The 27,319-nt window shown below is 37.6% G+C and overlaps 1 protein-coding gene across 4 annotated transcripts in view; it reads left to right on the top strand.

Annotated features, from left to right (window-relative positions):
• The window catches only part of opa1 (OPA1 mitochondrial dynamin like GTPase), a 95,740-nt gene extending 73,090 nt beyond the window's left edge, over positions 1 to 22,650 (top strand). For all 4 annotated transcript variants that reach the window (XM_061975485.2, XM_061975483.2, XM_061975484.2 and 1 more), the window contains 2 exons: positions 20,622 to 20,695; positions 20,782 to 22,650. In XM_061975485.2, the coding sequence (XP_061831469.1) occupies positions 20,622 to 20,686 (65 nt within the window). In that variant the 3' untranslated portion in view covers positions 20,687 to 20,695; positions 20,782 to 22,650. The remainder of the gene's footprint in view (positions 1 to 20,621; positions 20,696 to 20,781) is intronic.
• The last annotated feature ends 4,669 nt before the right edge of the window (positions 22,651 to 27,319 follow it).

The following is a 27,319-nucleotide window of genomic DNA, read 5'->3' as shown; positions in this document are numbered from 1 at the left end:
ACGGGGGAAGAGGGGTTAGTGCGTCTGCCTCACAATACAAAGGTCCTGGGTTCGATCCTGCGCTCTGGATCTTTCTGTGTGGAATTTGCATGTTCACCCCGTGACTGCGTGGGTTCCCTCCGGGTACTCCGGTTTCCTCCCACCTCCAAAGACATGCACCTGGGGATAGGTTGATTGGCAACACTAAATGGTCCCTAGTGTGTGAATGTGAGTGTGAATGTTGTCTGTCTATCTGTGTTGGCCCTGCGATGAGGTGGCAACTTGTCCAGGGTGTACTCCGCCTTCCGCCCGATTGCAGCCGAGATAGGCTCCAGCACCCCCCGCGACCCCAAAAGGGACAAGCGGTAGAAAATGGATGGATGGAGCGTCTTTGACTTAGGTTGGTCATATCTAGTCTTAGACTTAGATTGGTCACATCTAGTCCAGCGGTTAGTGCCAAAGCCCCAAATATTTATAGTCCAAAACCAGAAGGGTGTGCCTGGGCAAGGATGGTTTCGCCCAATGGTAGTGAGAAAAACAACTGTTGAGATGCAAACAAACAATCCTATTATCAAAGCCAAGGACAGTCGTTCCTCTCGTTAGCATTTAGGTATTGTGTGCAGAACCATGGCTGTGGATCCACTATTACCAGTCCAAAATAGTCAGAATCCCCCACGTAAACATTCCATCCAGCTGTAAACAAATGTCATTCTGGTCACCTTCTGTGAGCAGAATGTTTCTAACTGCTGTTATTTGTTTTTAGGCTAAATTGCAGAATCTTTTAGGAATGGTTGAAAGGACAGTGTTGTATGTGGGAGACAGGTGGTGTCGCAGACCACCTCCTCTGTTCAGGGATGGTTTTTCAACCTTGACATAGATGGCTTCCCCCACTCCTCTTTGGTACCATCCGTCCTACCTGTCCAGAATCTGTACATGTTTGTTGTCAAAGGAGTACTGGTTCTCCCCGAGGTGCAGGTAGACATTTGAGTCTAGACCTAAATACTTTGTAACAAAGGAGTGCTGGTTCTCCCCGAGGTGCAGGTAGACAGCTGAGTCTAGACCTAAATACTTTGTTGTCAAAGGAGTGCTGGTTCTCCCTGAGGTGCAGGTAGACAGCTGAGTCTAGACCTAAAGACTTTGTTGTCAAAGGAGTTCTGGTTCTCCCTGAGGTGCAGGTAGACATTTGAGTCTAGACCTAAATACTTTGTAACAAAGGAGTGCTGGTTCTCCCTGAGGTGCAGGTAGACAGCTGAGTCTAGACCTAAATACTTTGTTTTCAAAGGAGTGCTGGTTCTCCCTGAGGTGCAGGTAGACAGCTGAGTCTAGACCTAAATACTTTGTAACGAAGGAGTGCTGGTTCTCCCTGAGGTGCAGGTAGACATTTGAGTCTAGACCTAAATACTTTGTAACAAAGGAGTGCTGGTTCTCCCTGAGGTGCAGGTAGACAGCTGAGTCTAGACCTAAAGACTTTGTTGTCAAAGTAGTGCTGGTTCTCCCCAAGGTGCAGGTAGACAGCTGAGTCTAGACCTAAAGACTTTGTTGTCAAAGGAGTGCTGGTTCTCCCCGAGGTGCAGGTAGACAGCTGAGTCTAGACCTAAAGACTTTGTTGTCAAAGGAGTGCTGGTTCTCCCTGAGGTGCAGGTAGACAGCTGAGTCTAGACCTAAAGACTTTGTTGTCAAAGGAGTGCTGGTTCTCCCTGAGGTGCAGGTAGACAGCTGAGTCTAGACCTAAATACTTTGTAACAAAGGAGTGCTGGTTCTCCCTGAGGTGCAGGTAGACATTTGAGTCTAGACCTAAATACTTTGTAACAAAGGAGTGCTGGTTCTCCCTGAGGTGCAGGTAGACATTTGAGTCTAGACCTAAATACTTTGTAACAAAGGAGTGCTGGTTCTCCCTGAGGTGCAGGTAGACCGCTGAGTCTAGACCTAAAGACTTTGTTGTCAAAGTAGTGCTGGTTCTCCCCAAGGTGCAGGTAGACAGCTGAGTCTAGACCTAAAGACTTTGTTGTCAAAGGAGTGCTGGTTCTCCCTGAGGTGCAGGTAGACAACTGAGTCTAGACCTAAATACTTTGTTGTCAAAGTAGTGCTGGTTCTCCCTGAGGTGTAGGTAGACAGCTGAGTCTAGACCTAAAGACTTTGTTGTCAAAGGAGTGCTGGTTCTCCCTGAGGTGCAGGTAGACAGCTGAGTCTAGACCTAAAGACTTTGTTGTCAAAGGAGTGCTGGTTCTCCCTGAGGTGCAGGTAGACAGCTGAGTCTAGACCTAAAGACTTTGTTGTCAAAGGAGTGCTGGTTCTCCCCGAGGTGCAGGTAGACAGCTGAGTCTAGACCTAAAGACTTTGTTGTCAAAGGAGTGCTGGTTCTCCCTGAGGTGCAGGTAGACATTTGAGTCTAGACCTAAATACTTTGTAACAAAGGAGTGCTGGTTCTCCCTGAGGTGCAGGTAGACAGCTGAGTCTAGACCTAAAGACTTTGTTGTCAAAGGAGTGCTGGTTCTCCCTGAGGTGCAGGTAGACAGCTGAGTCTAGACCTAAAGACTTTGTCGTCAAAGGAGTGCTGGTTCTCCCTGAGGTGCAGGTAGACATTTGAGTCTAGACCTAAATACTTTGTAACAAAGGAGTGCTGGTTCTCCCTGAGGTGCAGGTATATAGCTGAGTCTAGACCTAAAGACTTTGTTGTCAAAGGAGTGCTGGTTCTCCCTGAGGTGCAGGTAGACATTTGAGTCTAGACCTAAATACTTTGTAACAAAGGAGTGCTGGTTCTCCCTGAGGTGCAGGGAGACAGCTGAGTCTAGACCTAAAGACTTTGTTGTCAAAGGAGTGCTGGTTCTCCCTGAGGTGCAGGTAGACAGCTGAGTCTAGACCTAAAGACTTTGTCGTCAAAGGAGTGCTGGTTCTCCCTGAGGTGCAGGTAGACATTTGAGTCTAGACCTAAATACTTTGTAACAAAGGAGTGCTGGTTCTCCCTGAGGTGCAGGTAGACAGCTGAGTCTAGACCTAAAGACTTTGTTGTCAAAGGAGTGCTGGTTCTCCCTGAGGTGCAGGTAGACAGCTGAGTCTAGACCTAAAGACTCGGTTGTCAAAGTAATGCTGGTTCTCCCTGAGGTGCAGGTAGACATTTGAGTCTAGACCTAAATACTTTGTAACAAAGGAGTGCTGGTTCTCCCTGAGGTGCAGGTAGACAGCTGAGTCTAGACCTAAATACTTTGTAACAAAGGAGTGCTGGTTCTCCCTGAGGTGTAGGTAGACATCTGAGTCTAGACCTAAATACTTTGTAACAAAGGAGTGCTGGTTCTCCCTGAGGTGCAGGTAGACAGCTGAGTCTAGACCTAAAGACTTTGTTGTCAAAGTAGTGCTGGTTCTCCCTGAGGTGCAGGTAGACAGCTGAGTCTAGACCTAAAGACGTTGTTGTCAAACAGGTGCTGGTTCTCCCTGAGGTGCAGGTAGACAGCTGAGTCTAGACCTAAAGACTTTGTTGTCAAAGTAGTGCTGGTTCTCCCTGAGGTGCAGGTAGACAGCTGAGTCTAGACCGAAATACTTTGTTGTCAAAGGAGTGCTGGTTCTCCCTGAGGTGCAGGTAGACAGATGAGTCTAGACCTAAAGACTTTGTTGTCAAAGGAGTGCTGGTTCTCCCTGAGGTGCAGGTAGACAGCTGAGTCTAGACCTAAAGACTCTGTTGTCAAAGTAGTGCCGGTTCTCCCTGAGGTGCAGGTAGACAGCTGAGTCTAGACCTAAATACTTTGTAACAAAGGAGTGCTGGTTCTCCCCGAGGTGCAGGTAGACAGCTGAGTCTAGACCTAAATACTTTGTAACAAAGGAGTGCTGGTTCTCCCTGAGGTTCAGGTACACATCTGAGTCTAGACCTAAATACTTTGTAACGAAGGAGTGCTGGTTCTCCCTGAGGTGCAGGTAGACAGCTGAGTCTAGACCTAAATACTTTGTAACAAAGGAGTGCTGGTTCTCCCTGAGGTGCAGGTAGACAGCTGAGTCTAGACCTAAAGACTTTGTTGTCAAAGTAGTGCCGGTTCTCCCCGAGGTGCAGGTAGACAGCTGAGTCTAGACCTAAATACTTGGAATTCCCAGCATGGCTCTCATCAGCGTCACGTCTTGATGTGTATGTGAGTGCTTGAAGTAGCAGTCATTCAAGATAACGGACAAGTGCTTTATCCAATCACATACAAGGATGTTTTTTTACAAGGCCCCGCCTTCTGAAATGCATCTCCTATTGAGAAGTCCCAGATGTTAAACATGTTCAAACAGAAAATAAGCAGATATTAACAGTAAATGAACAAGTAGATTAACAATAATGTTTTACAGTTTGTCCCTCATAATGTGTACAAAATAATAAATGACACAATATGTTACTGCATAGACTAATTAGGAGTCTTTGTTTGTTTACTTACTACTAAAAGACAAGTTCACTATTTTATTTAAGGACTAAATTACAATAATAAACATTTGTTTCATGTACACTAAGATTTGTTGTTAAAATAAAGACAATAATGCCATTTATTTGTGGTCCCCCTTTTTTTTCTTTAAAGTATCGAAATACATTTTGGTACCTGTATATTGGTATCGGGACAACCCTAGTAGATACAGTATAGGACTGGGCCAACACTCTTTCATTCTTTTTCATCACACAAAGTGGAACAGTATTTGTGTTTGCAGAAAATAATATATTAATATCATATAATGTCATTATATCTTGTACATGTACAGTTAGGTCCATAAATATTTGGACATTGACACAATTTTCAGTATTCCAGCTCTGTACAACACCACAATGGATTTGAAATGAAACAATCAAGATCTGCTTTAAGTGCAGACTTTGAGCTTTAATTTGAGGGTATTTACATCCAAATCAGGTGAACGGTGTAGGAATTACAACACATTTTATATGTGCCTTCCACTTTTTAAGGGACCAAAAGTAATTGGACAAACTAATATAATCATAAATAAAATTGTCATTTTTTTAATACTTTGTTGCAAATCCTTTGCCGTCAATGACAGCCTGAAGTGTGGAACACATAGACATCACCAGACGCTGGGTTTGGTCCCTGGTGATCATTTGCCAGGCCTCTGCTGCAGCTGTCTTCACTTCCTGCTTGTTCTTTGGGCATTTTCCCTTCAGTTTTGTCTTCAGCAAGTGAAATTCATGCTCAATCGGATTCAGGTCAGGTGATTGACTTGGCCATTGCACAACATTCCACTTCTTTGCCTTAAAAAACTATTTGGTTGCTTTCGCAGTATGCTTGGGGTCATTGACCATCTGCATTGTGAAGCGCCGTCCAATGACTTTTGAAGCATTTGGCTGAATATGAGCAGATAATATTGCCCCAAACACTTCACAATTCATTCTGCTGCTTTTGTCAGCTGTGACATCATCAATAAATATAAGAGATCCAGTTCCACTGACAGCCATGCATGCCCACGCCACTACACTACCACCATGCTTCACTGATGAGGTGGTATGCTTTGGATCTTGAGCAGTTCCTTCCCTCCTCCATACTCTTCTCTTTCCATCATTCTGCTACAAGTTGATCTTGGTCTCATCTGTCCATAAGATGTTGTTCAGAACTGCACAGGCTCTTTTACATGTTTCTTGGCAAACTCTAATCTGACCTTCCTGTTTTTGAGGCTCACCAGTGGTTTACACCTTGTGATGAACCCTCTGTATTTCCTCTGGAGAAGTCTTCTCTTAATTGTTGACTTGGACACAGATACACCTACCTCCTGGAGACTTTTCTTCATCTGGCCAACTGTTGTGAAGGGCTTTTTCTTGACAAGGGAAAGGATTTTTCTGTCATCCACCACACTTGTTTTCCGTGGTCTTCCAGGTCTTTTGGTGTTGCTGAGCTCAGGAGTGTGTTCTCTCTTTTTAAGAATGTACCAAACAGTTGATTTGGCCACACCTCATGTTTTTGCTATCGATCTGATGGCTTTGTTTTGATTTTTCAGCCTAATGATGGCTTCCTTCACTGATAGTGACAGCTCTTTGGACTTCATATTAAGAGATGACCTCCCCAGATTCCAAATGAATACACCACACTTGAAATTACATCTAGGCCTTTTATCTGCTGTTTGTAAATGAAATAAACGGAAAAAAAAAACAAGGGAATAACACACACCTGGCCATGTAACAGCTGAGTAGCCAATTGTCCAATTACTTTTGGTCCCTTAAAAAGTGGAAGGCACATATAAAATGTGTTGTAATTCCTACACCGTTCACCTGATTTGGATGTAAATACCCTCAAATTAAAGCTCAAAGTCTGCACTTAAAGCACATCTTGATTGTTTCATTTCAAATCCATTGTGGTGTTGTACAGAGCTGGAATACTGAAAATTGTGTCAATGTCCAAATATTTATGGACCTAACTGTATTTTGTTTGCATCAATGATGACATCATCAGACTTGAACTACAATCTGATGGTGTGTTTAGTTGGTTTGACTAGGAAGAAAACACACACACACACACACACACACACACACACACACACACACACACACACACACACACACACACACACACACACACACACACATCTACTTATCCATCCTTTTGTACCGCCACTTTAAACACACACACATCCACTTTAAACACACACACACACACACACACACGTGTTTATCCATCCTTTTAAACACGTGTGTGTATCCTTTGAGAGCAGGATTACAAACACTCAGAGAGATGTTTACCAACAAGCACTGACACAAAGTGGTGTTAGCACACGTGCGTGCAGCTGCGGGTGTGTGTGTGTGTGTGTGTGTGTGTGTGTGTGTGTGTGTGTGTGTGTGTGTGTGTGTGTGTGTGTGTGTGTGTGTGTGTGTGTGTGTGTGTGTGTGTGTGTGTGTGTGTGTGTGTGTGTGTGTATATTTCTACTTGGACTGCCATATTGTGCTGAAGGTCCCACACGGCAGTGATCAGTATCATGTTGCTGTGAGAGAATATCCTTGTGTGCAACAGGAAGTAGTGTGTGTTCATGTTGAAGGTAAATAGCTGCTTCTCAATGTTGTACATCATCATCATCATCATCATCATCATCATCACACCTGCTGCTTTTCTACGCCCATTAATGACTAGAACTGCTCTGGAAGCAAGGCTCCTTCAAGGTGTGGCAGGTACACATCTTTGTGTCCTCCTGACATTAGAATCATCAGTCAAGTTAACATTAACATTCACCATGATCACCACACTGACTTCCTGTTCAGTGCAAAGTACTATTCAAAATAAAAGCATGCTTTATTGTCATTGCAGTTAAGTTAACATTAATATTGCTACCTTCACTGTGATCACCACACTGACTTCCTGTTTACTGCAAAGTAAGCTTAAAAATAAAAGCATGCTTTATTGCCATTGCAGTCAAGTTAACATTAATATTGCTTCCTACACCATGATCACCACACTGACTTCCTGTTCCGTGCAATGAGAGCTTCAAAATAAAAGCATGTTTTATTGTCATTGCAGTCAAGTTAACATTAATATTGCTACCTTCACCATGATCACCATACTGACTTCCTGTTTACTGCAAAGTAAGCTTCAAAATAAAAGCATGCATTATTGTCAATGCACTTAAGTTAACATTAATATTGCTACCTTCACCATGATCACCACACTGACTTCCTGTTCCGTGCAACGCGAGCTCCAATATAAAAGTATGCTTTATTGTCATTGCAGTCAAGTTCACATTTATATTGCTACCTTCACCATGATCACCACACAGTTCCTGTTCAGTGCAAAGTGAGCTTCAAAATAAAAGCATGCTTTATTGTCATTGTAGTCAAGTTAGCATTAATATTGCTACCTTCACCATGATCACCACACTGACTTCCTGTTTACTGCAAAATGGGCTTCAAAATAAAATCATGCTTTATTGTCATTGCAGTCAAGTTCACATTAATATTGCTACCTTCACCATGATCACCACACTGACTTCCTGTTCAGTGCAAATTGAGCTTAAAAATAAAAGCATGCTTTATTGTCATCGCAGTCAAGTTAACATTAATATTGCTTCCTACACCATGATCACCACACTGACTTCCTGTTCCGTGCAATGTGAGCTTCAAAATAAAAGCATGCTTTATTGTCAATGCAGTCAAGTTAACATTAATATTGCTACCTTCACCATGTTCACCACACTGACTTCCTGTTTACTGCAAAATGGGCTTCAAAATAAAAGTATGCTTTATTGTCATTGCAGTCAAGTTAACAATAATATTGCTACCTTCACCATGATCACCACACTGACTTCCTGTTTACTGCAAAATGGGCTTAAAAATAAAAGTATGCTTTATTGTCATTGCAGTCAAGTTAACATTAATATTGCTACCTTCACCATGATCACCACACTGACTTCCTGTTTACTGTAAAATGGGCTTCAAAATAAAAGTATGCTTTATTGTCATTGTAGTCAACTTAACAATAATATTGCTACCTTCACCATGATCACCACACTGACTTCCTGTTTACCGCAAAATGGGCTTCAAAATAAAACCATGCTTTGTCATTTCAGTCAAGTTAACATTAATATTGCTACCTTCACCATGATCACCACACTGACTTCCTGTTTACTGCAAAATGGGCTTCAAAATAAAATCATGCTTTATTGTCATTGCAGTCAAGTTAACATTCATATTGCTACCTTCACCATGATCACCACACTGACTTCCTGTTTACTGCAAAATGGGCTTCAAAGTAAAAGTATGCTTTATTGTCATTGCAATCAAGTTAACATTAATATTGCTACCTTCACCATGATCACCACACTGACTTCCTGTTTACTGCAAAATGGGCTTCAAAATAAAATCATGCTTTATTGTCATTGCAGTCAAGTTAACATTAATATTGCTACCTTCACCATGATCACCACACTGACTTCCTGTTTACTGCAAAATGGGCTTCAAAATAAAAGCATGCTTTATTGTCATTGCAGTCAAGTTAACATTAATATTGCTACCTTCACCATGATCACCACACTGTCCAATCAAGACAGCGTTAAGGTGCACAGTCACTTCCTGTTCAGTGCAAAGTAAGATTCAACTGTTTTCAAAAATATGTTTCTTAGCTAAGTCAGCGCATTCTTCTTTCTTACAATAGCAGCTTTCGAGTAAAGTCCTTTCAGGTTCGTCCCTTTGTGGGTTCAGACTTTGAAGCTGCGATGAAGTGTTTGCTGGCCTTTCTCTCCGGGAGAGGAGCTAGTTGTCTGGGCTTGTACCCCCGGAATGTTCTCTCCGCCTCACTCTTGCTGCTCGCAGGGATGAGTGAGCGCTTAAAGACATCTGCAGCTTAAAGACAGCTCGTTGGTCAACATGCTGCCTCACGAGGGATAGAACCTGATAAGATCCACTTTTGATTCTGCCTAACAATTTGGTTCCTTATCGGTTCTCTTATGGATGCCAGGGTGTGTTGTGTGTCAGGGGAAGCACGGAGATGAAAGTGTTAATTGTACTGGAGGTTAAACCTGTTGGAATTGGGCCGTTTGTTAGCATAAGATTGGCAATAAAGGTTAAAAATAGCGTCAGACTTTGTGTACCGTATTTTCCGCACCATAAGGCGCCCTGGGTTATAAGCCGCGCCTTCAATGAACGGCATATTTCAAAACTTTGTCCACCTATAAGCCGCCCCGTGTTATAAGCCGCATCTAACTGCGCTAAAGGACTGTCAAAAAAACAGTCAGATAGGTCAGTCAAACTTTAATAATATATTAAAAACCAGCGTGATGTGGGCGCGCATGGAGTCGTATATCAACATGGACGGAGCTGCGTGAAAAAAGCCACCCGGCCTCTTCGCGTAAACTTACCTTAACCACTCGCTCATCTTTTCTTCATCCATCCCTTCGAGTTAGCTTTTATGATGACGCCGGCTGGAAAGGTCTCTTTTGGCAAGGTCTTCCTTTTGAATATCACCATGGGTGGAAGTTTCTGGCCATTAGCATGGCAAGCTAGAACCACAGTGAAGGATGACTTCTCATTCCCTGTGGTGCGAATATTCACCGTACGTGCTCCCGTTGTATCCACAGTGCGGTTCACAGGAATATCAAAAGTCAGTGGAACCTCGTCCATGTTGATAATGTTCTCTGGCCGGATCTTTTTTTCAGCTATCTTATTTTTACAATATGCACGGAAAGTAGCCAGCTTTTCTTGAAAGTCTTTAGGCAGTTGCTGTAAAATAGTAGTCCGTGTGCGGATGGAGAGATTGCGTCTTTTCATGAACCGGATCCCTGTCGCTTAGTAGGAGCCATTTTGTGGTCTTTACAGATGTAAACACACAAAGGAAATGAAACGTAATATTCGCGCGCTTCTTCTTCTTCTTCTACGCGGGCGGGTGGTTGCTTACAGTAGAAGAAGAAGCGCTTCCTGTTCTATGGGGGCGGGTGCTTACCTTGGCGGTTGCTTGCGTAGAAGAAGAAGCACTTCCTCTTCTACGGGGAAAAAAGATGGCGGCTGTTCAGCGTAGTTGCGAGACCGAAACTTTATGAAAATGAATCTTAATATTAATCCATATATAAAGCGCACCGGGTTATAAGGCGCACTGTCAGCTTTTGAGAAAATTTGTGGTTTTTAGGTGCGCTTTATAGTGCGGAAAATACGGTAAACAAAAGTAGACTTGATAAACATTTAACAACAGTCTTAGCAAGACTGGACACAGGACCTGGTTGTTCTGTTAGTGGAACCGTCTTGGAAGAACTCCTTCCTCTTCCACCTTTGCTTGTACGCGCGAATGCAAACCGAGAAAGCCAGCAGCTCCTGGCGGAGGTAATTACAGGTCAATTAGCCGGCCCTCTGGTGCAGCGCTGGGACCCTGGCGAGCTTAGTGAGAATGAAGGAGATATCATCTCACGAGGAGATCAAGTCGTTGAAAGAAGGGATTGGACTTTTTTGTCCGGGGCTGACAATCCCCCACACAGTCTTGAAAGAAGGGAAGCCAGAGGATTATGGGAATATTCATGACCAGATAAAGGGGCCAGCGCTTGAAAGACTGTTTTGGGGCTCATCTCTTAGGTAAACAGGAGTCCAAATGGACTTTTGGATCTGCTACAGCTATGGCGACTCACTGGACACTCCAAAGACTTTCTTTCTTGCTTCTGCTCGTGGTGGCAAACAGATGGTGGTGGGGGAAGAAATACATCTGTTTCTCACACTTTTATCCTCAGAAAATGGCCTTCATTCATTCAGGCCTATGGTCTCCTGAACATGGTCCCGCTTCAAAGCCCTAATGGAACTTTAGCGATGTTTGTATTTAGGATGACACGAGTCCAACTGAGTCTCTCGGGCACCTTGGCAAATAAGGAACATGTTGAATCAAGCAATTAAGGACAGGGAGACTTAAGACCATCAAACCTAAGTAGACCTGTGAGATACTCCACTGGGCATCTTGGACATTTGCATACGTTTTCCAATACACAAATGTGTGATAACTGACGGTGTGACTTTGAAACAAGCCAAGGCTTTAATCAAGTTGTGGACTCAAGTTGTGCACTGAGACTGTTCAGCACTTCTATAGTGGACCACACCAAAGCAAGTGTATATTTGAAGTGGGTGTGGGGGCTGTCCCGTGTTCTGATGATGGACAGTGCAGTGCAGGCAGCCTCCTTTCCTTACACCTCCAAACTCCTTTTCATCCACTTGGACAGATGTTTGCTAATCCTGCCCTGATGGGCTGGCTTTGAGTCATGTGTTCTCCCTGGATCACTCTGTCAGTCCACTTGAGCCCAGCCCCGTGTGGTGTGGTGGTGTGTCTGGGATCATGTTTCATTCTCCTCCACACCTGTTCCTGGGACTTTATCAGCGGGCCCCACACACACTCCTAATGCTGTCTTCATCTCCCATAATGCATTGCCATCTTGTCTGAGCGTGTTGGCAGACAATTCAGACTTTTGTTCCCTTCCACCTGCCCAAAGAAAGAAGTAGAGTTAGTATCTGAAGGTGAACGAAGTAGAGTTAGTATCTGAAGGGGAAGGAAGTAGAGTTAGTATCTGAAGGGGAAGGAAGTAGAGTTAGTATCTGAAAGGGAAGGAAGTAGAGTTAGTATCTGAAGGGGAATGAAGTAAGAGTTGGTATCTGAAGGGGAATGAAGTAAGAGTTGGTATCTGAAGGGGAAAGAAGTAAGAGTTGGTATCTGAAGGGGAAGGAAGTAGAGTTAGTATCTGAAGTGGAAGGAAGTAGAGTTAGTATCTGAAGGGGAAGGAAGTAGAGTTAGTATCTGAAGGGGAATGAAGTAAAAGTTGGTATCTGAAGGGGAATGAAGTAAGAGTTGGTATCTGAAGGGGAATGAAGTAAGAGTTGGTATCTGAAGGGGAAGGAAGTAGAGTTAGTATCTGAAGTGGAAGGAAGTAGAGTTAGTATCTGAAGTGGAAGGAAGTAGAGTTAGTATCTGAAAGGGAAGGAAGTAGAGTTAGTATCTGAAGGGGAAGGTAGTAGAGTTAGTATCTGAAAGGGAAGGACGTAGAGTTAGTATCTGAAGGAGAATGAAGTAAGAGTTGGTATCTGAAGGGGAAGGAAGTAGAGTTAGTATCTGAAAGGGAAGGAAGTAGAGTTAGTATCTGAAGGGGAAGGTAGTAGAGTTAGTATCTGAAAGGGAAGGACGTAGAGTTAGTATCTGAAGGGGAATGAAGTAAGAGTTGGTATCTGAAGGGGAAGGTAGTAGAGTTAGTATCTGAAAGGGAAGGACATAGAGTTAGTATCTGAAAGGGAAGGAAGTAGAATTTGTATCTGAAGGGGAAGGAAGTAGCGTTAGTATCTGAAGGGGAATGAAGTAAGAGTTGGTATCTGAAGGGGAAGGAAGTAGAGTTAGTATCTGAAGGGGAATGAAGTAGAGTTAGTATCTGAAGTGGAAGGAAGTAGAGTTAGTATTTGAAGGGGAAGGAAGTAGAGTTAGTATCTGAAGGGGAATGAAGTAAAAGTTGGTATCTGAAGGGGAATGAAGTAAGAGTTGGTATCTAAAGGGGAATGAAGTAAGAGTTGGTATCTGAAGGGGAATGAAGTAAGAGTTGGTATCTGAAGGGGAAGGAAGTAGAGTTAGTATCTGAAGTGGAAGGAAGTAGAGTTAGTATCTGAAGGGGAAGGAAGTAGAGTTAGTATTTGAAGGGGAAGGAAGTAGAGTTAGTATCTGATGGGGAATGAAGTAAAAGTTGGTATCTGAAGGGGAATGAAGTAAGAGTTGGTATCTGAAGGGGAAGGAAGTAGAGTTAGTATCTGAAAGGAAAGGAAGTAGAGTTAGTATCTGAAGGGGAATGAAGTAAGAGTTGGTATCTGAAGGTGAACGAAGTAGAGTTAGTATCTGAAGGGGAAGGAAGTAGAGTTAGTATCTGAAGGGGAATGAAGTAAGAGTTGGTATCTGAAGGGGAAGGTAGTTGAGTTAGTATCTGAAAGGGAAGGAAGTAGAGTTAGTATCTGAAGGGGAAGGAAGTAGAGTTAGTATCTGAAAGGGAAGGAAGTAGAGTTAGTATCTGAAGGGGAAGGTAGTAGAGTTAGTATCTGAAAGGGAAGGACGTAGAGTTAGTATCTCAAGGGGAATGAAGTAAGAGTTGGTATCTGAAGGGGAAGGTAGTAGAGTTAGTATCTGAAAGGGAAGGACGTAGAGTTAGTATCTGAAGGAGAATGAAGTAAGAGTTGGTATCTGAAGGGGAAGGAAGTAGAGTTAGTATCTGAAGGGGAAGGAAGTAGAGTTAGTATCTGAAGGGGAATGAAGTAAGAGTTGGTATCTGAAGGGGAATGAAGTAAGAGTTGGTATCTGAAGGGGAATGAAGTAAGAGTTGGTATCTGAAGGGGAAGGAAGTAGAGTTAGTATCTGAAGGGGAAGGAAGTAGAGTTAGTATCTGAAGGGGAAGGAAGTAGAGTTAGTATCTGAAGGGGAATGAAGTAAGAGTTGGTATCTGAAGGGGAATGAAGTAAGAGTTGGTATCTGAAGGGGAATGAAGTAGAGTTAGTATCTGAAGTGGAAGGAAGTAGAGTTAGTATCTGAAGGGGAAGGAAGTAGAGTTAGTATTTGAAGGGGAAGGAAGTAGAGTTAGTATCTGAAGGAGAATGAAGTAAAAGTTGGTATCTGAAGGGGAATGAAGTAAGAGTTGGTATCTGAAGGGGAATGAAGTAAGAGTTGGTATCTGAAGGGGAAGGAAGTAGAGTTAGTATCTGAAAGGGAAGGAAGTAGAGTTAGTATCTGAAGGGGAAGGAAGTAGAGTTAGTATCTGAAGGGGAAGGTAGTAGAGTTAGTATCTGAAAGGGAAGGACGTAGAGTTAGTATCTGAAAGGGAAGGAAGTAGAATTTGTATCTGAAGGGGAAGGAAGTAGCGTTAGTATCTGAAGGGGAAGGAAGTAGAGTTATTATTAAAAGGTAAAGGAAGTAGAGTTATTATTAGAAGGGAAAGGAAGTAGAGTTATTATTAGAAGGGAAAGGAAGTAGAGTCATTATTAGAAGGGAAAGGAAGTAGAGTTATTATTAGAAGGGAAAGGAAGTAGAGTTATTATTAGAAGGGAAAGGAAGTAGAGTCATTATTAGAAGGGAAAGGAAGTAGAGTTATTAGAAGGGGAAGGAAGTAGAGTTATTATTAGAAGGAGGAGTTAGTATCTGAAGGGGAAGGAAGTAGAGTTATTATTAGAAGGGAAAGGAAGTAGAGTTATTAGAAGGGAAAGGAAGTAGAGTTATTATTAGAAGGAGGAGTTAGTATCTGAAGGGGAAGGAAGTAGAGTTATTATTAGAAGGGAAAGGAAGTAGAGTTAGTATCTGAAGGGGAAGGAAGTAGAGTTAGTATCTGAAGGGGAAGGAAGTAGAGTTAGTATCTGAAGGGGAAGGAAGTAGAGTTAGTATCTGAAGGGGAAGGAAGTAGAGTTAGTATCTGAAGGGGAAGGAAGTAGAGTTAGTATCTGAAGGGGAAGGAAGTAGAGTTAGTATCTGAAGGGAAAGGAAGTAGAGTTATTATTAGAAGGAGGAGTTAGTATCTGAAGGGGAAGGAAGTAGAGTTAGTATCTGAAGGGGAAGGAAGTAGAGTTAGTATCTGAAGGGGAAGGAAGTAGAGTTAGTATCTGAAGGGGAAGGAAGTAGAGTTAGTATCTGAAGGGGAAGGAAGTAGAGTTAGTATTAGAAGGAGGAGTTAGTATCTGAAGGAGAGTGTGTAACTTCAGTGGATGAAGATGTTGTGTAACACAAAGACTAGAGATGTAGGTATCCTCCAACACAGTTCCAGGAACACATGAGAGGGGACTGATGTGTGTTGCATAAAATGATCCTTGTGGTCAGTAATGGTTGTTGGTGTGACTGTTCAAATGACCATGGAGCCACACAAATAATAGCAATGGTGTTTGTCCTTCCCGTCTGACACCAAGTAGGATGATATGTCATAACAGGGTTATACAATATGCCCATACTAATAAAGTACTGCAGTACTAATCAATCAAATATGGTACTATACAATATTGATTGTAACGATATCAAGTACAAGAACCGTACATAGTTGATTACATCAATATTTTTTATTATTATAAAATATGTTGTCATTTGTGATTGTTTATAAAGTCAGTAAATACGTCCCTGGACACATGAGAACTTTGAATATGACCAATGTATGATCCTGTAACTACGAGGTATCAGATCGATACCCAAATTTGTGGTATCATCCAAAACTAATGTCAAGTATCAAAGAAGAGAAGAATAAGTGATTATTACATTTGAACAGAAGTGTAGATAGAACATGTTCAAACAGGAAGTAAGCATATAATAACAGGAAATGAACTAGTAGATGAATAATGTTGACAAAATAAAATGACACATCCGTCAGCAGACTAATTAGGGTTATTTGTTTCTTTACTTACCACTAAAAGACAAGTTGTCTAGTATGTTCTACATCTTATTTAAGTACAATTGACTTACTACTAAAGGACAAGTTGTCTAGTCTGTTCGACATCTTATTTAAGTACAATTGACTTACTACTAAAAGACAAATTGTCTAGTCTGTTCTACATCTTATTTAAGTACAATTGACTTACTACTAAAAGACAAGTTGTCTAGTATGTTCTACATCTTATTCAAGTACAATTGACTTACTACTAAAAGACAAGTTGTCTAGTCTGTTCGACATCTTATTTAAGTACAATTGACTTACTACTAAAAGACAAATTGTCTAGTCTGTTCTACATCTTATTTAAGTACAATTGACTTACTACTAAAAGACAAGTTGTCTAGTATGTTCTACATCTTATTTAAGTACGATTGACTTACTACTAAAAGACAAGTTGTCTAGTCTGTTCTACATCTTATTTAAGTACGATTGACTTACTACTAAAAGACAAGTTGTCTAGTATGTTCTACATCTTATTTAAGTACGATTGACTTACTACTAAAAGACAAATTGTCTAGTCTGTTCTACATCTTATTTAAGTACAATTGACTTACTACTAAAAGACAAGTTGTCTAGTATGTTCTACATCTTATTTAAGTACGATTGACTTACTACTAAAAGACAAGTTGTCTAGTCTGTTCTACATCTTATTTAAGTACGATTGACTTACTACTAAAAGACAAGTTGTCTAGTATGTTCTACATCTTATTTAAGTACGATTGACTTACTACTAAAAGACAAATTGTCTAGTCTGTTCTACATCTTATTTAAGTACAATTGACTTACTACTAAAAGACAAGTTGTGTAGTATGTTCTACATCTTATTTAAGTACGATTGACTTACTACTAAAAGACAAGTTGTCTAGTATGTTCTACATCTTATTTAAGTACAATTGACTTACTACTAAAAGACAAATTGTCTAGTCTGTTCGACATCTTATTCAAGTACAATTGACTTACTACTAAAAGACAAGTTGTCTAGTCTGTTCTACATCTTATTCAAGTACAATTGACTTACTACTAAAAGACAAGTTGTCTAGTCTGTTCTACATCTTATTCAAGTACAATTGACTTACTACTAAAAGACAAGTTGTCTAGTCTGTTCGACATCTTATTTAAGTACAATTGACTTACTACTAAAAGACAAGTTGTCTAGTCTGTTCTACATCTTATTTAAGTACGATTGACTTACTACTAAAAGACAAGTTGTCTAGTCTGTTCTACATCTTATTTAAGTACGATTGACTTACTACTAAAAGACAAGTTGTCTAGTCTGTTCTACATCTTATTTAAGTACAATTGACTTACTACTAAAAGACAAGTTGTCTAGTCTGTTCGACATCTTATTTAAGTACAATTGACTTACTACTAAAAGACAAGTTCTCTAGTATGTTCGACATCTTATTTAAGTACAATTGACTTACTACTAAAAGACAAGTTGTCTAGTCTGTTCGACATCTTATTCAAGTACAATTGACTTACTACTAAAAGACAAGTTGTCTAGTCTGTTCTACATCTTATTCAAGTACAATTGACTTACTACTAAAAGACAAGTTGTCTAGTATGTTCTACATCTTATTTAAGTACAATTGACTTACTACTAAAAGACAAGTTGTCTAGTCTGTTCGACATCTTATTTAAGTACAATTGACTTACTACTAAAAGACAAATTGTCTAGTCTGTTCTACATCTTATTTAAGTACAATTGACTTACTACTAAAAGACAAGTTGTCTAGTATGTTCTACATCTTATTTAAGTACAATTGACTTACTACTAAAAGACAAGTTGTCTAGTCTGTTCTACATCTTATTTAAGTACAATTGACTTACTACTAAAAGACAAGTTGTCTAGTCTGTTCGACATCTTATTTAAGTACAATTGACTTACTACTAAAAGACAAGTTATTGAAGTACAACACAGAGCGTTCAGAAAAAGAAGTATGCTATCAAACATTTAGCGGGGCGTGCTCACATCTAACGTGTGTAAGAAGATACTTCATCAAAGGAGCAACAGCACCTTCTTACTTACCACCTTTGTCTTGACCTGAAATGCACACTCGGTGTCACTCTCAGGCCCAAAGCACAATGATTGATCATCTGTAATGATTGATCATCTGTAATGATTGATCCTCTGTAATGATTGACCAATGATCAATCTGTCAATGATGAAGCCGTGTTGTCGTCAGAAGGTGATCAAGTTAGTGTGCTTGTTGACTTTGTGCTCCAAAGTGGAGGTCCAGCAGCTACTGTGGATGTAACTCCTGTGGTGTGGCAGTAGATCAGGCCCTGAGTACAGGGTGGTCATACAGGAAGTGGTCTGTCCTTCTCAACATGCATGATTTTATATCCATTATTAATGAATGGATATTATTACTAAATGAATATTATTACTCAATGAATATTATTGTTAATGCATCTTTTTATTCATACATATTATTATTAATTAATATTATTACTTCATAAATATTACTATTAATGCATATTATTATTATTATTAGTGAATTAATATTATTTCTAAATCAATATTATTACTTAATGAATTTTATTACTAAATTAATATTAATACTAATGATTATTATTTATATTTTACTATTATTACAAATAAATATAATTATTAATGATTTTATTGTTAAATAAATATTATTACTTAATGATTATAATTACGAATGAATATTACTATTAAATGAATATTGCTATTAAATAATTATTCCTAAATGAATGTACTCATTAATTAATATTATTACCAATGAATATTATTACCTAATGAATATAATTATTAATGATTATTATTATTAAATAAATATGTTATTACTTAATGAATTTAATTATTAAATAAATAGTATTACTAATGAATATAATTATTAATTAATATTATTACTAAATGAATATAATCATTAATGAATATTAATACAGATTAATATAATCAATGAATATTATTACTAATGAATATAATAATTAATGAATATTATTACTTAATGAGTATAATTACGAATGAATATTACTATTAAATGAATATTGCTATTAAATAATTATTCCTAAATTAATGTACTCATTAATTAATATTATTACCAATGAATATTATTACCTAATGAATATCATTATTAATGATTATTATTATTAAATAAATATGTTATTACTTAATGAATTTAATTATTAAATAAATAGTATTACTAATGAATATAATTATTAATTAATATTATTACTAAATGAATATAATCATTAATGAATATTACTGATGAATATAATCATTAATTAATATTATTACTAATAAATATAATCATGAATGAATATAATTATTAATTAATTTAATCATTAATGAATATTAATACAGATGAATATAATCAATGAATATTATTACTAATGAATATAATAATTAATGAATATTATTACTTAATGATTATAATTACGAATGAATATTACTATTAAATGAATATTGCTATTAAATAATTATTCCTAAATGAATGTCCTCATTAATTAATATTATTACCAATTAATATTATTACCTAATGAATATAATTATTAATGATTATTATTATTAAATAAATATGTTATTACTTAATGAATTTAATTATTAAATAAATAGTATTACTAATGAATATGATTATGAATTAATATTATTACTAAATGAATATAATCATTAATGAATATTACTGATGAATATAATCATTAATTAATATTATTACTAATACATATAATCATGAATGAACATAATTGTTAATGAATATGATCATTAATGAATATTAATACAGATTAATATAATCAATGAATATTATTACTAATGAATATAATAATTAATGAATATTATTACTTAATGATTATAATTACGAATGAATATTACTATTAAATGAATATTGCTATTAAATAATTATTCCTAAATGAATGTACTCATTAATTAATATTATTACCAATGAATATTATTACCTAATGAATATCATTATTAATGATTATTATTATTAAATAAATATGTTATTACTTAATGAATTTAATTATTAAATAAATAGTATTACTAATTAATATGATTATTAATTAATATTATTACTAAATGAATATAATCATTAATGAATATTAATACAGATTAATATAATCAATGAATATTATTACTAATGAATATAATAATTAATGAATATTATTACTTAATGATTATAATTACGAATGAATATTACTATTAAATGAATATTGCTATTAAATAATTATTCCTAAATGAATATACTCATTAATTAATATTATTACCAATGAATATTATTACCTAATGAATATAATTATTAATGATTATTATTATTAAATAAATGTTATTACTTAATGAATTTAATTATTAAATAAATAGTATTACTAATGAATATAATTATTAATTAATATTATTACTAAATGAATATAATCATTAATTAATATTACTGATGAATATAATCATTAATTAATATTATTACTAATACATATAATCATGAATGAATATAATTATTAATGAATATAATCATTAATGAATATTAATACAGATTAATATAATCAGTGAATATTATTACTAATGAATATAATAATTAATGAATATAATTATTAATGCATATAATTATTAATGATTATAATTACTACTGAATATAATCATTAATAAATATTATTACTAAATGAACATGTTGCTTTCACTGCCCTGGTCAGATCCTCTGCCTGACTATTGACGGGAGGAGCAATCGCAGGAACTACTTGACTTTTCTGCGGACTGGTCTTGATGGTGTTGGTGCAGAGGGACCGTGTCACGTCCTAAATGTCTGCTTTCATGTGCGCACTAAAGAATGCTGACTGAGCAATCCTTCCTTTTGTTGCAGAGAAAGTACGCGAGATCCAGGAGAAGTTAGAAGCCTTCATAGAAGCCCTCCACAAGGAGAAATAAAAGAAGCAGGTAAGTCATCCCAGTACATGAAGTACGCTGTGAAGAAGTTATGTTTCACGCTCTTCTTCTTCTTCTTCTTCATCTCTGCTTTCCAGAAGTCTTCATTTTGCACTGAATGACAAAAGTAGACATGTGACTTTTCCCAATGTTGTTGAAAACACGCCTGACCTACTCACAGACCCAGGGAAGGATGCAAACATGTTTACAGACTTTCTCTTGGAGGACACTTTGGTTTTGGGGGAGGGGGGGGACACTGTCATGTCCCCTACAATGCCGACAACACAGAAGAGAAACTTCACGCATGTTTAGTTGCACTCAAAATCCAAAATTACCCATCAAAGCTTTGGGATTATTTCATTGTGTCTGCAAAGTGAGACACGTTTATGTCGACATGGACTAGAAAGGGCCCGCTTAAGTTGACATAAGTGGTGTACAGCAAAACCCTGTCCGTTTCTGTTGCTGTGGTGGTAATCAGCGGTGAGTAACTCCCCCCCTCAGATTGTTGCCCATTCTGTCGACACCTCTGGTGAAAGTCTGCCACAACCGCTCACGTCAACATGGATCTGGCAGTTCGTCCACTTAAACGGCTTGCTGTGTAAATATTGTTGTCTTTGTGTGTGGCACATTTTCACAGGAGACTGGACTGTCATGTAAATATGATTATTGGAGCATCGTTCATCAGTAAGACTCATCACGGGGAAGGTGATCATGCTCAGTTCTGTTCCTTGATTCTGTAAATGTTGGCCATCCTGCTGAGACATACATCCAATAACTGCATATTTCACTACATGACACAGTCAAACATCACAAACATAATCATAAATATGTCTAATAACTCTATATTTCACTACATGACACAGTCAAACATCACAAACATAATCATAAATATGTCTATTAACTCCAAATTTCACTACATGACAGTCACACATCACAAACATAATCATAAATACATCACAAACAATCATAAATATGTCTAATAACTCCAAATTTCACTACATGACACAGTCAAACATCACAAACATAATCATAAATATGTCTAATAACTCCATATTTCACTACATGACAGTCACACATCACAAACATAATCATAAATACATCACAAACATAATCATAAATATGTCTAATAACTCCAAATTTCACTACATGACACAGTCAAACATCACAAACATAATCATAAATATGTCTAATAACTCTATATTTCACTACATGACACAGTCAAACATCACAAACATAATCATAAATATGTCTAATAACTCTATATTTCACTACATGACACAGTCAAACATCACAAACATAATCATAAATATGTCTATTAACTCCAAATTTCACTACATGACAGTCACACATCACAAACATAATCATAAATACATCACAAACAATCATAAATATGTCTAATAACTCCAAATTTCACTACACGACACAGTTAAACATCACAAACATAATCATAAATATGTCTAATAACTCCAAATTTCACTACATGACACAGTTAAACATCACAAACATAATCATAAATGTCTAATAACTCCAAATTCCACTACATGACACAGTTAAACATCACAAACATAATCATAAATATGTCTAATAACTCCATATATCACTACATGACACAGTTAAACATCACAAACATAATCATAAATGTCTAATAACTCCAAATTTCACTACATGACACAGTCAAACATCACAAACATAATCATAAATATGTATAATAACTCCATATTTCACTACATGACACAGTTAAACATCACAAACATAATCATAAATATGTCTAATAACTCCATATTTCACTACATGACACAGTTAAACATCACAAACATAATCATAAATATGTCTAATAACTCCATATTTCACTACATGACACAGTCAAACATCACAAACATAATCATAAATATGTCTAATAACTCCATATTTCACTACATGACACAGTTAAACATCACAAACATAATCATAAATATATCTATTAACTCCAAATTTCACTACATACATGACACAGTCAAACATCACAAACATAATCATAAATATGTCTAATAACTCCAAATTTCACTACATGACAGTCAAACATCACAAACATAATCATAAATATGTCTAATAACTCCAAATTTCACTACATGACACAGTCAAACATCACAAACATAATCGTAAATATGTCTAATAACTCCATATTTCACTACATGACACAGTTAAACATCACAAACATAATCATAAATATGTCTAATAACTCCAAATTTCACTACATGACACAGTTAAACATCACAAACATAATCATAAATATGTCTAATAACTCCATATTTCACTACATGACACAGTTAAACATCACAAACATAATCATAAATATGTCTAATAACTCCATATTTCACTACATGACACAGTCAAACATCACAAACAAAATCATAAATGTCTTATAACTCCATATTTCACTACATGACACAGTCAAACATCACAAACATAATCATAAATATGTCTAATAACTCCATATTTCACTACATGACACAGTCAAACATCACAAACAAAATCATAAATGTCTTATAACTCCATATTTCACTACATGACAGTCACACATCACAAACATAATCATAAATATGTCTAATAACTCCACATTTCATAACATGACACAGTCACACATCACAAACATAATCATAAATATGTTTAATAACTCCAAATTTCACTACATGACACAGTTAAACATCACAAACATAATCATAAATATGTCTAATAACTCCATATTTCACTACATGACACAGTCAAACATCACAAACATAATCATAAATATGTCTAATAACTCCATATTTTACTACATGACAGTCACACATCACAAACATAATCATAAATATGTATAAATAACTCCATATTTCATAACATGACCTAGTCCCACATCACACACATGGTGGTCCAACATCCACGGAGTATGTTTGTGCATGGTGGTCCAACAGAAGAATCATGTCTGCAGCCCATCTTTATTTATTATATTTGTCTTCAAAAGAAAAAATAAAATTGACAAAAGCAACAGTTTTGTAACATCAAATGTTCTCATGCTGAAATGTGATATTTGGAATATTATTTGGCTTGTTGTTTCTTTGCAAAGCTGCTCGCACACACATAACCATGTGTCCTGGCTACTCAGTACAACCTGGATCAAGCAACCACCCGCCAGCTGAAGGAAAGAAGACAAAGTGGTGAGTTGTGTTTGAGTATGAATGAATAAAGTTTGACTTCGTGTTACACTTGAAGACAACAATAATAATTATTGTTATTATCATAAAATATATTCAGCAACTTTTATATCATACATTGAACTTCACTTTTGAATAATATGTCTCTGGCCCCCTGCCTGCGAGAGGCAATGATGAGAGGTATAGCATTAGGTATATTGTTAAGTCTCGCTTAACAAGTGGTTGGCTAGTTTTTGTAGAGAACAGGGACTAACCTTTATTGATAATTGGCCCTCTTTCTGGGGCAAATCGGGCTTGCTGATGAGGGACGGCCTTCACCCAAACCGGGAAGGCGCCATCACTCTAACTAGAAACATAGATCACTGTTTGAGTCACACTTGACTAACTACACTAGAGCAAGCTGGGACACAGCTAAAGCTAACCAGCGCCAGGCTGGAAAATTCCTGCACACTTAGCATTTCTGGTAGAATAATACACAACTCGCATAAATGTTTTTTCTGTAGTGACTGCGCCAGATGTGGACATGCATTTTACTGAGGTGGCAAATTATGGCTTCTTCAATCTATCGCAGCACCAAGCATCATTCAGACTTTATCAGTGAATTTTCAGAGTTTGTCGCCGATCTAGTGACGCATGCAGGTAATATAATTATAATGGGGGATTTTAATATCCATATGAATACCCCATCAGATCCTCTGTGCATGGCGCTCCAGACTATAATTACACAAATAATAAATGAACCCACGCATATTAACGGTAATACGATAAATCTAGTCCGTGTCACCACCTCCAAAGTTATGATACTCCCATACACTAAAGTAATGTCTGATCATTACCTTATAAATGTTGTGACTTATTGTCAACAAGCTACTAATAATAACTGCTTTAGCAGCCGCAACGTTAATGCTGTCACAACTATGGCTCTTGTGGCCTACTGAATTCGGTAATGGCGCCATTCCCAAATGATGTGGCCTCTATCGATAACCTCACTAACAACTATATGGATGCCCAGCACAACACCATTGATATTATAGCACCACTAAAGCTAAAAAAGGCCCCTAAAAGGCGTACCCCCTGGTTCACAGAAGAAACCAGAGCTCTTAAACTATCATGTAGAAAGCTGGCGCACAAATGGCGTGCGACTAAACTTGAGGTTTTCCATCAAGCGAGGAGTGATAGTTTAATAACTTATAAACGCATGCTTACCTTAGCTAAAGATACTTACTGCTACAATCTCATCCGCCTCAACAAAAATGATCCTAAATATGTGTTCAGTCCAGTAGCATTGCTAACCCAACAAGAGACTCCTCCCAGTAGCTCCACCCACTCGGCAGATGACTTTATGAATTTCTTTAGTAAGAAAATTGAACTCATTAGAAAGGAGATAAAAGTGTCCCAGCTACAACTGGGTTTTATTAACAGATACGAATGTATGTACGACGGATATTGCCCTCCGAAATAGTCTCACACTTTTTGATGAAATAACATTAGAGGAACTCCTGCGACGTGTAAGTGGGATAAAACAAACAACATGTTTACTTGACCCACTTCCTGGGAAACTTCTCAAGGAGCTGTTTGTAATATTAGGACCCTCAGTACTATATATTATTAACTTATCACTTTCCTCTGGCACTGTTCTCCTAGCATTCAAAAAAGCGGTTATTCATCCTCTGCTCAAAAGACCTAACCTCCATCCTGACCTCATGGTAAACTACCTGGCCGGTGTCGAACCTTCCCTTTATCTCGAAAAAATTGTTGCACAACAGTTAAATGAACACTTAGCGTCTAACAATCTCTGTGAACCCTTTAAGTCCAGTTTCAGGGCAAATCACTCCATTTAAACAATGGCTGTCCAGCAAGAAAACGGAAATGCTGATTATCGGTCCTGCTAGACACCCCTGCTATATACCTATACTGTATATACATATATACCTATACTGTGTGTATATATGTATGTATGTATATATATATATATATATATATATATATATATATATATATATATTTATATATATGTGTAATATATATGTATGTATATCTGTATATATGTATATATATATATATATATATATGTATATATATATACATATATATATATATATATGTATGTATGTATGTATGTATGTATATATATATATATATATATATATATATATATATATATATATATATATATATATATATATACACATATATATATATATATATATATATATATATATATATATATATATATATATATATATATATATATATATATATATATATATATATATATATACATATGTACAGATATACATACATATACAGTGGGGCAAAAAAGTATTTAGTCAGCCACCAATTGTGCAAGTTCTCCCACTTAAAATGATGACAGAGTTCTGTAATCATAGGTACACTTCAACTGTGAGAGACAGAATGTGGAAAAAAAATCCAGGAATTCACATTGTAGGATTTTTAAAGAATTTATTTGTAAATTATGGTGGAAAATAAGTATTTGGTCAATAACAAAAATTCAACTCAATACTTTGTAATATAACCTTTGTTGGCAATAACAGAGGTCAAACGATTACTATAGGTCTTTACCAGGTTTGCACACACAGTAGCTGGTATTTTGGCCCATTCCTCCATGCAGATCTTCTCGAGAGCAGTGATGTTTTGGGGCTGTCGCCGAGCAACACGGACTTTCAACTCCCTCCCCAGATTTTCTATGGGGTTGAGGTCTGGAAACTGGCTAGGCCACTCCAGGACTTTCAAATGCTTCTTACGGAGCCACTCCTTCATTGCCCGGGCGGTGTGTTTGGGATCATTGTCATGCTGGAAGACCCAGCCACGTTTCATCGTCAAAGCTCTCACTGATGGAAGGAGGTTTTGGCTCAAAATCTCACGATACATGGCCCCATTCATTCTTTCCTTAACACGGATCAGTCGGCCTGTCCCCTTAGCAGAAAAACAACCCCAAAGCATGATGTTTCCACCCCAATGCTTCACAGTAGATATGGTGTTCTTGGGATGCAACTCAGTATTCTTCTTCCTCCAAACACGACGAGTTGAGTTTATACCAAAAAGTTCTATTTTGGTTTCATCTGACCACATGACATTCTCCCAATCCTCTGCTGTATCATCCATGCAAACTTCAGACGGGCCTGGACATGCACTGGCTTAAGCAGGGGGACACGTCTGGCACTGCAGGATTTGATTCCCTGTCGGCGTAGTGTGTTACTGATGGTAACCTTTGTTACTTTGGTCCCAGCTCTCTGCAGGTCATTCACCAGGTCCCCCCGTGTGGTTCTGGGATTTTTGCTCACCGTTCTCATGATCATTTTGACCTCACGGGATGAGATCTTGCGTGGAGCCCCAGATCGAGGGAGATTATCAGTGGTCTTGTATGTCTTCCATTTTCTGATAATTGCTCCCACAGTTGATTTTTTCACACCAAGCTGCTTGCCTATTGTAGATTCACTCTTCA

This window comes from Nerophis lumbriciformis, linkage group LG14 (genome assembly GCF_033978685.3).
Source record: "Nerophis lumbriciformis linkage group LG14, RoL_Nlum_v2.1, whole genome shotgun sequence".
Taxonomy (NCBI): domain Eukaryota; kingdom Metazoa; phylum Chordata; class Actinopteri; order Syngnathiformes; family Syngnathidae; genus Nerophis; species Nerophis lumbriciformis.
The sequence above is the reverse complement of the archived record's forward strand: the minus strand, read 5'-3'. Positions and strand labels throughout refer to the sequence as shown.